Source organism: Dendrobates tinctorius, unplaced genomic scaffold (assembly GCF_039654945.1).
Source record: "Dendrobates tinctorius isolate UK_male_01 unplaced genomic scaffold, ASM3965494v1 ptg000075l, whole genome shotgun sequence".
In the NCBI taxonomy this organism is placed as follows: domain Eukaryota; kingdom Metazoa; phylum Chordata; class Amphibia; order Anura; family Dendrobatidae; genus Dendrobates; species Dendrobates tinctorius.
The window spans coordinates 28,703,446-28,717,888 of record NW_027361743.1 but is presented as its reverse complement, the minus strand read 5'-3'; the positions used below and the strand labels follow the sequence as shown (position 1 = coordinate 28,717,888).

The following is a 14,443-nucleotide window of genomic DNA, read 5'->3' as shown; positions in this document are numbered from 1 at the left end:
GAGCCACTAACAGGTCATGTTTTCTGGGTTTCCTTAGTATTGCTCAGGTGATAATTGCATCACCTGGGCAATACTAAGGAAATCCAGAAAACATGACCTGTTAGTGGCTCTTGAAGACCGGAGTTGGGGGAACACTGCTCTAGAGGGTGCAGAGGTAACACGTGGCATACATTTTTGGACATTGCAGCCAAAGAGTGATGAATGTCAATGAATATCTGTGCATGTGGCACATGCCGTCCCCGACACCTAACAGAAGGCCCTGACGAGTGAGAACAGAGCCTTTGTATTCCCCATGCAGTGCTGGCCATGTCAGGGGGTGTAGGGACAGCCCGCATGGGACAGAACAGTCTCTGCTGCTCTAAATTCAGGTCAGTAAGCCCGACACATTTCATCAGGTCTGCCAGTGCAAGCAATGCTCTTTGGAGCATGCCTGGCTCAACATATTGGAAAGGTAATCTTAAGGGTCTGTGCACAAGTTGCAGTTTTGTTGCATTTTTTTTCTGTGCTGGTTTGTCACGAAACCATAAAAAGTTTCCAAATTAGACCAAAGCGATACCACATGTAGTCTTTTTTTTGTTATTATTATGCAAGTACGCTGAAAAACAAAACTATAAAATAGAAAATCAAAAAAAAATTGGGATTGTGTCGCCATTTCCTCAGACCTGTAACTTTAACGTTCTGTTGATGGAGCTGTGTGGTTTGACGGCTTCTTATTTGCTCCCTCAGCGTGCTTTTTTTTTTATTATACCATTTTGGGTTACACAGGATGTTGCAATTGATTTTTATTGCATTTTCATGGGAAGTACAGGGGGGAAAATGGCAATTTTATTTATATAGAACTTATATTTTGATAAGTCATGTCCGAAAAACTGATCAAAATATTTCTTATTTTTTTTGAAAGTGGAAAAAAGAGGGAATTTATACAATTTGTTTCTATTTTCAAATGTATTTATTTTTAACCTTTCCACATAGGAAACTTAAGGCTGCGATCGGTTGATTTATTATACTATATACTGCAGTAACACAGTATTGCATTACATAGAGAAATTGTGGTCTCCTACGAAGCCCAGCCTATGGCTGAGCTTCACAGGACAACCAATATCGGGAGTTAAGGGGGCATTCAGCAAGCCTCTCTGGTGGTCATGGTAGCCCATCGGTTGGCAATGATCAAGTTATGGGGGGGGGGGGGAATGGAAGTCCACTTGCTCACGCAAGCACCTGAAATGGGGTCATTTTAATGGTTACACTGCAACGATCAGAGCTAGCTCCGGCTGCTGGGTTACAGGTAGACGCTGGCTACTAACACATCAACTCCTGAGCTGGTTTCGTGTTTGTTGCTTAGCGCCCTATGGCAAGCAAGTACCTCCTAGCTCGTTAAGCAGTTAAAGCGGATCTGTCACTAGATTTCACAATACAAACTGAATACATTATTAAACAGATCTACAAGACCTGATGAGACTGATGTCTTTGCGATGTAAATCTATGTCTCAATAACTATAAATCATGATATTTAGGAGCACAACTAATGAGTTAAACGATCTCCAACCACCCAGGCCTGATAACTGCAGCTTGTAGTGAGCAGTGTGAGATCTCGGCAGGGAGGAGGGACACTGAGGAGCAGTCAATCAGGCTCGGTGGCAAGATACTAAATAAATTTGGACTTCTGAGCCAATTCACTCATTGTGTAAACTATCATAAATGAATATAAAACGTTTTTTTAACTTATCTTAAAGTAAGATCTAGTTATTGTATACACGTATTGTGTATTTAGGCCACCTGTGATAATTATGACATATTGCAGTGTACTGTCCGTACTTAGGCTGCTTAGTTGTCGGATGATGGCGGCAAGTGTATTATTGGTCACACATTCCAGTTCACTGGTGATCCCATCCGGCACGGTTCCCCGGCAGAGGTGCCTGGGTTCAATGTTTCTCTTAACCAGCGGCATGGCTTAGAAACTATAGGGGAGAGAAAAGAGAAAAAAAAAAGCATTGTGAATAAATAATGTGAAAGTGATCAACACAAAAGCAATTGTCACGTTAAATTAAAAGTGCCATCTTGTAGCCAAAATGTTTCCAGGGATAGAATAGTTGGGATCTCAGCAGTAGTTTATGAATCTATACAGAAATCATTACTTCAGTCCATGTCTGGGGTGAGGGCGACGCAACCTTTATCTATATGTATCTGCATAATGGAGGGAATCTACAATATACCAGTATTCACCCCACTAAGAGCTGGGAACTCTAAAAACTTATAAGAGCCAACAGTCATATCCTGCTTTAAAAGGGAATCTGTCAGCAGGTTTTTGCTATGTAATCTGAGATCTGCATAAAGAAGAGGCTGAGACCCTAATTCCAGTGATGTATCACTTGTTGGTCTGCATGTTGTCACTGTGATACAATCACCGTTTTCTCTGCTGCCGATCTAGCACCACTCAGCATGTTGAGCTCAGTATAACCCAGTCCACACCACTGATTGTACACAGAAAGCTGCCAATCAGTGGTGGGGAAGTGGTTATACAGAGCAGTTGACTAGAAAGAATGAGACACCTAGTCCTGCAGTGATAATCTCCTGCTGATAAGACAATGACTGTATTGAAAGAGCAACATCACGAAACAATCACTGACCTCAGGGAGAACAGTCAAAGAAAACACTGAGGCAGCCAGCAAAGGCACTCAGTGAAATCCTAGATGCCTTTGCTGGCTGCCGCAGTGTTTTCTTTGACTGGTCTCCCTGAGGTCAGTGATCGTTTCGTGATGTTGGTCTACTAGGCATTGCTCCCACCTAGCCAGAATCCTACTCCACACTAATGAGGGGCAACACCCCGAAACAGCTGTCTGTGGATGGATACCTGGCCTTAGTATTTCCCTTGTCATATCTGTAAACTCAAAGAGCTGGATATTGACTTAAAGAGCCACTTAATATGGTGGTAATGGTGGTTTCCAAAAGGAGCCACCCCTTGGCTGGGTCCTTCCCTGGAGGAAGATCTGGCTAGACTCTTAAATGAGGCTCCACGGACTTTATTTGTATTGAAAGAGCAACACAGCTCAGCAAGTGATACATTACTAGAATCAGACTCTGTACCTCTACATCATGCTGCTCTCAGATTACATAGCAAAAACCTGCTGACCGATTCCATTTAAAGGGGAAAAGTGGGATATTCATGCAACCCGAACCACAGACAGCATAAATCATCTGACTGGTTCTGGAGACAAAATTAAAGATACCGTACATTTTCAATTGTTGAGGCTGAACACAAGATAACATGCAGAGGAGGAGTCAGCCGCCAAGTATAATTTGCCTCCGCAACAACTTGGGGGCCCATTATAGTTTGATACGTACTGGAATACTAGATGCCACTGAGTGACAAATATATCCCCAAGCCTTAAACACAAAAGCAAAATAAGTTACTTAATAAAGTTACCCTTATGCATTCAGTAAAGCGTCATGTAGGAGGAGTGGTGATCCTACTGACAGACGCCCTTTAAAATGGTGGTATAGCTGAAAAAGTAATCAAGGGACTTTAGATGGCGAGCCCCAATGGGGACAGAGATGTCTGTAAAGCGCTGTGTAATTAATGGCGCTATATAAGCGAGCAACATAAAATATAAAATAAATTGAGCAAAAGTAAAAATATAAATTTGGCATCGGCATAAATTGTACTGACCCATAGTTCACTTTATTTGTGCATTAGAAGAATAGCGTAAAAAATTAAAATGTTAAAAACAGTAGAATTGCTTTTCTTTTTCTCCCCATACATTTTAATAAAAGCTAAAAAGGGGGGTGCTCCCGTTCAGGAAACTATGTAAAATATCTAAATCAATAAGCGCAGCGAGAACTCACCCACCATCCCACCACTACTACAGTCCCAATGTTTTGGCCGAAGCAGTGAGGTCACGTAGCGTGACTGTTCTGGCCTGTCAATGACTTCAGCAGCTGTTGCCGAAGTGGACGTCACACGTTGTTGAGCCCCTGAGCTCAGCGACTGGCCAGAGCCGGCGGCGCTGGACCCACAGAAGGCAACTACTGGAGGAGTTTCTTATTTTACACAGTATGGAGCCCATTTTCTGGTAAGTGGACCACCGCTTTAACTTTTATTAACTTTTCATGACCAGAAATAGAAAAATGAAGCTTCCTTAGACTGTAGCGCTCAATCAGTCCAGTGTCATGCCAACAGTAAAGCATCCCGACACCACTCACGTGTGGGGGCTTTCCTTCCCATCCGCAATGTTGGCTAAGAACACTGCCATGAATAAAGAATGGGATCTAAATATCATCCAAGAGTCATTTCTCCTAAGGCCCCTTCACACATACCGGAGACACATGCACACTCATCTATGGGGGCTGCGCAATTGCCTGTGTTGTCACGCAGACCATGTTCTCTGTGTGACTTGCATGTAGACATGTCCGTTTATCCGGAAGCACAGAAGACAATCTGTATTGCACATGGATAACATCAGTGTGCTTCAGGTGACACGTACCGAAACAGAAAGCAGAATAGAGATTACAGATTTGTAGGTGTTAAATATGTGCAAATATATGAATATATAATTAGTGCCACATGTGTAGCTTACTGTACATGGATAAGCCTAATAAAATTAAAACAAAAAACCTTCATTTTTGGTGACCAGTAAAGGTAAAGCAGATGCCTGAAAGCTGATATCAGGCTGGGAAGGTCCCTGGTTATTGGGCCCTTCACAAAACAGCATGCAGCCGCTCCAGAAGTTGCGCATCACATGAGATGCGCCAATTCTGGTGCTTCGCCTTCGTTCTTCCCGATTGCCGTAGTGCGGTGGTAACGGGGCTTAGGGATCATGTCAGCTGTGACTTGTCCAAAAATACAGCTGACATCAAGCCCTGGTGTAGTAATGGAGAGTTGTCCATCAGATACCCCCACTACTAACCCAGTATTCAAAACAAAAAAATACTTAAATTTAAACACACTCCAACGCTTTCCCTGGATTCTGAAGTGCGGTCACGTCTTTAACGTTTGTGTTTTTTGGAGAATTCACAGCTGACAACCCCAAGTCAAATGATCCCAATTGCCCTGGAGCGAAGGCGAAGCGCCAGATTTGGAGCATCTCATGTGATGCTCTGAGGGCCTAGTAGTAGAGTCCCATTTACTGGAATGAGGCCATGCTGTAGTTTCCCCACTGCTCATGGCCAAGATGACCACAGTGCAGAACCCTACCCAGAGGTCATGGCACAGCTCTCTGGCTCTGGATCAGTGGTGGTCTGAGAATTTATGGATTTATGGCATACATTATACCCCACCCACCTTGATTTTAGTAATATGCTAGACCTTAAGAGGGGTTTTCCACTTTCAGAAGAGTTGACCTAAAACAATTAGGCTATGTGCACACGTATGCAGAAAATTTCTCATTAAAAACCGGACTCCTTCCCAGAAAACACGCGTTTTTTTTCCGCGCGTCCCCAGACACAGAAAATAGCTAGAAATGCGGAATTTTCCGCAAAATTAATGAGCATGCTGCGTTTACCGCAAAGCGTTTTTTTTTGTGGAAAAAAACACATCAATATGCACAAAAAGTGCAAAATACATTAAAATAAATGGGAAGCTTCCGTTTAAGCGGATTTTTTGGTAAATCCGTGGGAAAAACGCGAAAAAAAAACCGCTGTGTGTGAACACAGCCTTACTGTAATGTAAAATAGTAAAAGACAGAGTCTTCACCATCCCTCCCAGCCGCTGCTCCAGTCGTGACGTCACAACAACAGCTCACATTACTGCTGCAGCTAATCAGTGAGCTCTGCGGCTCTGCTGAAATCCGATGGGTCTGGGTCCTGCTCTGCCACCATTCGATATTGAGGCCTGTTGACACAAAGCGAGGAGTTAAGGGTTCCGTCACACACACACACACACGCACGCACGCTGATTTTGTGACACATCAGCGATCTCGCCAGCGAGATCGCTGTGTGTGACGGGGATCAGCGACCGGCCCCCTGCCGGTTATCGCTGATCGTGCTCGAACGTCCTGGGACGTTTTTCGATCGCTGGTCTCCCGCTGCCCAGCATGCATCGCTGCGTGTGGCAGCAGGAGACGAGCAATCAGCGACGCTGGACGCTGGTTTCTAATGTTAACGTCGGGTATCCAGGAGCCGCTGACGTTTACCAGCGTCGCTGATCATGATCGCTGGGGCTGTCTTGTGACAGCTCACCAGTGATCAGCATAACGATGTCCCAGTGATCCCATCCATGTCGGATCGTTGGTGGGATCACTGAGACATTGTTATGTGTGACGGGGGCTTAATACTAGATGGAACAGTCTTGACGGTGTACACCTTGTCGGGGTGGGATGGCTTTTACACCCTTTTGATCAAAATATAGTGTTACCAAAAGTAGCCAATCTATTTACGACCAGACATTTCCTCATTTTGTTTTCAGCTCTGGTTTTGTCTGTTTAATAACCGCAGTGTGAACGCGCACTTTTACCGACTTGTGTTCCGGCTCATTTCTTTGCTTTGAGCTCAGTGATTAGCTGCAGCGGTGATGCGAGCTGTCAATTTGATATCACAGGAACAGCAGTGGGCAGCATGAGTAATATGTTTCTGGTTTTTCACATTTCAGGAACTTCGGGGGGGTTTGCTATGTTTAAAGTGGAAAACTCCTTTAACAAGGAAAAAAGTGTATTTTAGAAGTAAACCAGTCAATCCCACAAAGATTCCTCCTATAAAACACATTATAATCATGGAGGATGTACTGGTCACTTGTCCAGAAATTAAGCACTGATCTCCTCCCTGCCATATGCCGACCTCCTGCAGGTTAGCAGAGTAGTTTACGGATCGGAAGGAGCCCATCCCAGGTCTACAAGGTTACGGCGTACTCCTCCTCCAAACACTAACCAGATTAAAGTATTATGAAAAGACGCTGACGTGTTAATCCTTTTCTTGAAGACACTTGTAGTGAACTCCTACAATTCCAGATGGTTCACAAGGGGGTCTCCAGAAGACGGGAGCGACACGCTCACGCTCTATGCTAGCTGTCCTTGATACCAAGTAGTTATACACAAGTGGCTTTATTTGGATTTAAAAAAAAAAAAAAATGAGCAGCTGTAAGCTTTGTACTGCAAAGCTTACCGACAATTAGAAGCTGAACTCTACAAAGCCTTTTCCTTGAAGAGGGATTCACTAGGTATTCGAGACTTTTGTGTCACCCAAATGGGTTTGAGACATTTTTAATTAAGGAATTCTAAAATGATGCCGTGTCCCAGTCACTGTACATGTCAGATACATACGGGCGCCACCTCTGATCTGCAGAGGTCCCACAATCGACCCGTGAAAATGGCCATCACCTGAACATCAAGAAGAAAATTGGTTTGAGATGTGGCACTGCACACGTCTAAAGGAAGCATCTGCGGACCCTCTCTGACTGCGGTGATCGGTCTCTGGCAGCAACATTTAAGGCCCATGATCCTGGCGTTGCAGAGTTTTAGGCACCCATCAGCCTGCTGAAGGCCCCTATGGCTACAATACTGTGGATATTAGGTTTATTAAGGTCCCGTAAAAATACTACAAAATAAAAGGTTAAAAAATATATTATAAAATCTCTCTATATCTATCTCCAGCTCCCCCAAAAATTGTGTTTTTTTTTGTTTTTTTATTTCAATCGCTTCACCTCCGCTAAAACAGCAATTTAAAAGTCATCAAAAATACAAGTCTTCATACACTTGCATTGTAAAAAAATCATTCAACTACCGGATGTGAAAAACAAAAATAAAATCGGCTTCAAAACTGTTTTTTGTTTTTTTAAATCAGAAAGCAAAGGGCTCCCCATTTCATCTCCCAGTTTTTCCGTTTTTGGCTGAAATAATGAAATTTAAAAAAAAAAAATAAAAAAAATTTATCCATCGGTTTAGAGTAAGGTTAATATTTGGGGATAGGGTTAGGAATAGGGCTAGTGTTTTTTGTTCCCCAAATAGCCCACAAATGATCGCATTTCTGGGTTATTTATGCAACAAAAAAACCCTAGCCCTATTCCTAACCCTATTGCTAAATATTAACCCTACTCTAAACCAATCCATAGCCCTATCTCTAGCTGGGGTTAGAAGGTGTAAATACGTAAAATCTGCTCTTATAGCGATGAATGAAGTCATTACTGTATAATGTGGAGCGCAGCGCTAGTCCTCTGGCGTCTGTCGCTGCTTATGCAGAGTGCAGCAGTCAATATGAGCTTGCTATCGGCTGATTCGCTCTGCATGGGCAACAACTGAGAAGGCAATGCTCACTTTATTCTACAAACTCATGTCGCCCACTGCTCTGCATAAGCAGCTCCAAGAGGTCGATCACTCACTGCGCCACTTTGAGAAGAGTCGCTTTCAGTGATCATTTTACATGGGAGGCAGCGCGAGAGATGGAGGCAAGATTTTGCGCTTTCCGTAAACTTTGGCATACGAGGCAAACCATTACCCCACAGAAAAACATGGGATCAGATTTGGCGTTGGTTCCCTTCTGGCGTTTCACCACACAGGAAGTAACAATAGAAACACAATGGACTTTGGATGAATCCCTTACAATTAAGTGTACAATCTAATCATTTCCACCAGGGCTGTGGAGTCGGTAAGCCAAACCTGCGACTCCGACTCCTCAGTTATCCTTACACAGACTCCCACACATATTGCTTATATTTAAGTGAAAAATTTATTGTAGTACAATGTGAACATCAGACATTTAATCATTTCTATGATACAATAATCAAGATATTTAGATAGAACATAATATTTTTTGGAATACAACTTTAGAACACAAAAAACTGTAATAAATTGTAAATATGTAATAAACTATGTAATATCGATTACACACACAATATATATATATATATATATATATATATATATATATATATATTAAACAGCAGTTTTCAACAAAAACATACTAAACAACATTTGTGCAGTCTATGAATTTGTTCTAAGCAATAGAGTTGCATCCATCAGATCCTCCTTCATAGAGGACCTCACACCTGACCTAATAATGTTAAGGCCAGAGAACAACCTCTCTACACTAACTTAGGTTGGAGGCAAAGCCGTAACCACATGGGAACATCTCTTAATTTCCGGGTATAAGGGAATTGCCTCATGCACAGTCAGTTTTGATGAACGGTTGAATTTTTCTATTTCTTTGAGAGCAAGTGAAACATTTTGCTGAAATATGGTCAATCTGCTGCTATAGGAGACAGAGTGAAATCTTTTTCCTTGCGGCAACGCTTTGCCTGCTCCATGTCATCCAAATACTTGTCAAAGTCAAACTCCTCATCTGATGAGGATGAAGATATGGCAGCAGTAGCACTGTCAGGACCCGAGTCCTCTTGCGCCTGGCAGTCCTCCTGTAGGCCACTCTTCCTAACTGCTACCTCAGTCAGAGCTTCTTTTCCTTTAGTAAGCTGTTGATCATCAAGCAGTATACGATGACTTGGGTCCACATAAACAGCTGCCAGAAAAATTTTATTTTCCAATAGCTGTGTCTCTCTCCGTTTCATTGAAGCAGAAATGCCATCTGCGATTAAACCTCCTCTTTGGGACAGGCAAAATAGCAAGTTCTTCCACTTCCTTATGAAAATGCCAGGAGTTAAATCCTCAGCTTGTAATTTTTTAGTCACGGTAAATGGGTGATTAAGCAATTCCTTCAATTCAGCCACCAGTGTCCATTGACCTTCATTTAGGGTTACCTGAGGGTTCGCCATATCTATAAGAAACGGTTTTAGTTCAAGCAATCGCTCAATCATTAAATAAGTGCTGCCCCACTGAGTGGCTTGATCGACAATTGCCCCCTTCCCAGCACATCTCTTCAACATGGAATCAATTTTAGGGGTTATGGCGGCAACAACCAATTTCCTCACTTTTCCAACCAGATTTCCAGCATGTCCCTCTTGCAGACTCTTATTGCCAGCTGCAGTGTGTGCACAACTTTCTCACTTTCTCCAGCTCAGGGCCCAGGAATCAGATCCTATGCAGGGCAGGCACCCCTCCCCCTCCTCTCTGGTGAAGACTGCAGAAGACAGGACAGAGGATTGGTGATTGTCCCCTGCAGTCTGAAGCCGATGCAGGACAGGAGCACTGCAGCATACGAGTTTTCATAGGTGTGTGCCCTTGCTTCTGGGGGGCGGCCATGATTAACACACAGCATTTTTACGGATCCGTTTTTTGCAGTGACTCTGGGCATCCCAGCAAAGTCAATTGGTTTCAAGATATGACATTCAGACACATTGTTTTGTGAGGATCCGTTTTTGGGCTGAATGAGCATGTCAGTTTGTGTGGCGTTTTTCTAATCTACTTTTGCTATTGAAAACATTATCTATGAGCTCAAAAACCTTTCCGGTGACGCGTTTTTTTTAAAAAGCTGATCTGCTTTTGCAGCTGAAAAACGTATCCTCAAAAACGCTGTGTGTGAATGTAGCCTTAGATCAGGAATAGAACAGCCATTAATAGGACATTTCATAACTTTCCCAAATTCCTATGAAAAAATATTCAGCACATTCTGCATTGATCTACTGTACCCAATTTATTATATATTTTAGGAGTCGGTCCATTTTATACCGACTCCACAGCCCTGATTTTTACACAGGTCTCCGGCAGACACCGGCCAGGTAAAGCCTTGTGCCAGCACAGCTCGGTGCATCAGAAGTGAGCACGTAGGAAGTGCAGGTCAGACATGTGCACAGAAGATGTTCTGATAACCGCCTGTTACCATGGTGATAATTTGTAGTCCTTTCCTGCCGTTATGGGCTTGATTCCATGGAGCACACCTGTTCTATCAGAGCACAGAGCGATAACACTTTACAATCACTTCAGACCGGAAATAGAAGAAAAAAAACCTGCATATATAGTTAGAAAACCACACTTATTTTAACCCCTTAATGACAGTCAGCACAGCTTTTTACTGACCTGAGATGTAACAGAATATCATCCCCATACAGGTGACAGTCCAGCAGCTGTACACTATAGCTGACAACTTGCTGAATCAGCCACGATCAGTGCTGACACCGTCCATACCTGTTTAACCCCTTAGTTGCTGCTATCAATAGTGACTACATCATATAAATGAGTAACAGAGTGTGGGGGGCTTCCTTTTTAGGCTATGTGCACACTAGGGTGACCGGATCTCATATGGGGGGGAAAAAAATGTCAGAATCTTGTTCGTCTGGACCCCACAAAACGATTCCCCTTTCCAGATATTGAGATAGCCAAAATTTGAGCTCGATCAAACGACGTTAACCCGTGCCGCTCGTCGCTCAAAGTTTGAAAAAATCCAAATTGAGGTATTTTAAGATTTAGGTATTTTGCATAGTCTGTTAGACTATAAAGAATGTGACAACAACATTGCAGAAATAGCCCTGACCAAATTTTCGAACCATTTGTGGTATTTGAATGCAGAGTTGGTGGGATTATCGTTTTTTGATCCCACCATTACAGACAATGAAAAGTTGTTAATGGCTAATAAATTGCTCAGTAGCACAGATGAACCATCAGAGCACGCTAGGGTTGTAAATCCAAAAGTTAGGAAAGAAAAATTAAAAGAGGTAGGAAGTAACCGACTTTTTTTAACGACCTTCTGACAAAAGATGAAGAACAAAAGCAATATGTCCTGCAAGTTGTAAGCAAATGCCGAGCATTATATTCTGACGTTTCAAAAACTACTTTAACAAAAGCTCTAGAATAGATTAGATAACTATGTAAAATTATCAACTCATGTAGGTTAGCGTGCTCTGATGGTTCATCTGTGCTACTGAGCAATTTATTAGCCATTAACAACTTTTCAGGCTCTGTACATTCATGTGGACTGGTCTTGTAAGAAGTAAAGTGCTCGCCTTATATGTTTCTGACATCTAATAACTGGACTCGTTCAATAGCAACGTGATTTATAATCTTGAAGAGTAATCATCTTAGCTTTTATTTCAAAAAGCAACAGAACACATGAAAATAAGCAACTTTGTAATAAATCTTATCAGGGAAAATTTTCTCCTCTGATCATTCACTCAACTCACGATTTTTCATTACTGGGATAGAAGAGGACAGTTGGTGCTTTTAAAGTTCTATGGAGAGGGGAGGAGCTGGAGGCGGACACAACCATTCTGTTGCAAGATCTCCTGAAAAGATGTGGTTCTCCATAGATGTTTATGAGCACCAACTGCCATCTTTTCAGTAGTGGGAAAATCTGGAGACACATTTTACCTGTGAATTCAGAATTGAGAATGTTTGATCAGTCCAAGAGGAGAAAGAAGCAGGATTTCTCTGACAATATATTACAAGTGTTTTTTCATATGCTAAAAAAAAAAAAAAAAAAAAAAAAAGTTAGACACGGTCACTTTAAACTAGCTGTAAAGAGTGGAATACTGTCACAGAAACTTCTGATTTTGGCTGGACTGAAACCATTTGATGTGTATGTGGACGTCCAACACTTCTACGCATGGTAAATATCAGGGTTTGGGAGGGCTATGGATTGGGCTGTTGACATTTAACATGCGCAATCCTTTTGTCCTCAGGGAAGAGAAGTCACCGATGGAGGCCGCTTAGTCCTGTCTTCACATGAAGAAAGCACGCAAGCAAAATGGGGAGTCGTGAAGAATAGCTGTGCGCTAACTCAAGAGTTCAGCCCAAACGTAGTACTGCAGCTCAAGTCATACAATCATTTTAAGGCAGTTTTATAATATAGGAGGTTTGCCTTAGGGCAAGTTCACATGAAGTGGGACGATTTTTCCTCAATTGACATGCATGTACAGTCCTTAAATTTATTGGCAGCTGTCATGGTCCCTTTAAGTCCACATTTTCCTCTTCGCAATGCACTAGTACTGCAGCATACACTAACATGCTGAGATTACATACACATTATTAGTCAATTTACACTCCGTATATTTTTGCAGCGTATGCAGGAAACTTATTGAAATCTCACGCACAATGCTGGTACTATAAATCAGCTGCAGTTTTTGCATTGAGGAACTCTGCACTCATTACCTGTATTAATTGCACCTGTGAACTCGTTACCTTCTAAAAGACACCTGTCCACACACTCAATCACACTCCAACCTCTCCACCATGGCCAAGACCAAAGAACTGCCTAAGGACACCAGGGCAAAATTGTAGTCCTGCACAAGGCTGGGATGGGTTACAGGACAATAGGCAAGCAGCTTGGTGAGAAGGCACCAACTTATCGCAATTATTAGAAAATTGAAGAAACGCAAGAGGACTGTCAATCTTCCTGGTTCTGGGGCTCCATACAAGATCACACCTCGTGGGGCAAGGATGATTCTGAGAAAGGTCAGGAATCAGCCCAGAACTACACAGGAGGACCTGGTCAATGACCTGAAGAGAGCTGGGACCACGTCCCAATCATTACTGTTAGTAACACACTACACTGTCATAGATTAAAATCCTGCAAGGGTATACAATGCCACCCTGCTCACGCCAGCACATGTCCAGGCCCACCTGAAGTTCGCCAACAACCAAACAGATCAGGGGTGGGCAATTAATTTTCCCAAGGGGCCACATGAGAGACCGTGACTGTTGTGGAGGGCTGAACCAATAGGCCGAAATTCTTCTCAAAATTAATTGTATCACTTAATATTGAGCAGTATTAAATATGCTGACATCCCCTAATATATTGTTTGAACTTGAGTACAGCCCCTTCTGTATATCGTATGTGCAGCACCAAGTCGCCCCCTATGTGCAGCACCATGTCGCCCCCTATGTGCAGCACCATGTCGCCCCCTATGTGCAGCACCATGTCGCCCCCTATGTGCAGCACCATGTGCAGCATGTCACCCCCATATGCAGCACCATGTTGAGCATGTCGCCCTCTATGTGCAGCATCATGTACAGCATGTCACCCCCATATGCAGCACCCATATGCAGCACGTCACCCCCATATGCAGCACCATGTCGCCCTCTATGTGCACCATCATGTCTGCCCCCCCATGTGCAACACCATGTCACCTTCTTATGTGCAGGACATGTTACCTCCATAGCCTCCCCATGCCCACCCAAACAGCCCACACATGAGGGGGGGGGGGGGGGAAAAACCCACCACATACTCACCTCAGTTCCACTCCCTGGTTCATTGCGTCAGCTGTTCCACATGCTGATTGGTGGAGGAAGTGGCAGGAGGCCCCTCCTCCACCAAAGGAGTTAGCGGCTCAGCGCACAGCCACAGATAGAATCAGCAAGCAGGTGAGCACATTGCAGTCCGTGGACCTCTCATTTCCAGCCCCACAGCTGTCTGTCTGTGGGCCGGACTGAGACAGCCAGAGGGCCAGCACTTTGCCCAGGTCTGATCTAGACTATCCAGAGGAGACATGGGAGAAGGTCATGTAATCAGATGAGACCAAAATGGAACATTTTGGTATCAACTCCACTTGCAGTGTTTGGAGGAAGAAGGATGAGTACAACTCCAAGAACAACGTCCTAATCGTGAAGCATGGTGGGGGAAACGTCATACTTTG

The 14,443-nt window shown here is 43.3% G+C and overlaps 1 protein-coding gene across 1 annotated transcript in view; it reads right to left on the bottom strand.

Annotated features, from left to right (window-relative positions):
• The window catches only part of WASF3 (WASP family member 3), a 76,831-nt gene that overhangs the window by 29,946 nt on the left and 32,442 nt on the right, over window positions 1-14,443 (bottom strand). The window contains exon 2 of the mRNA XM_073583123.1: window positions 1,816-1,958. Within this exon, the coding sequence (XP_073439224.1) occupies window positions 1,816-1,948 (133 nt within the window). The 5' untranslated portion in view covers window positions 1,949-1,958. The remainder of the gene's footprint in view (window positions 1-1,815; window positions 1,959-14,443) is intronic.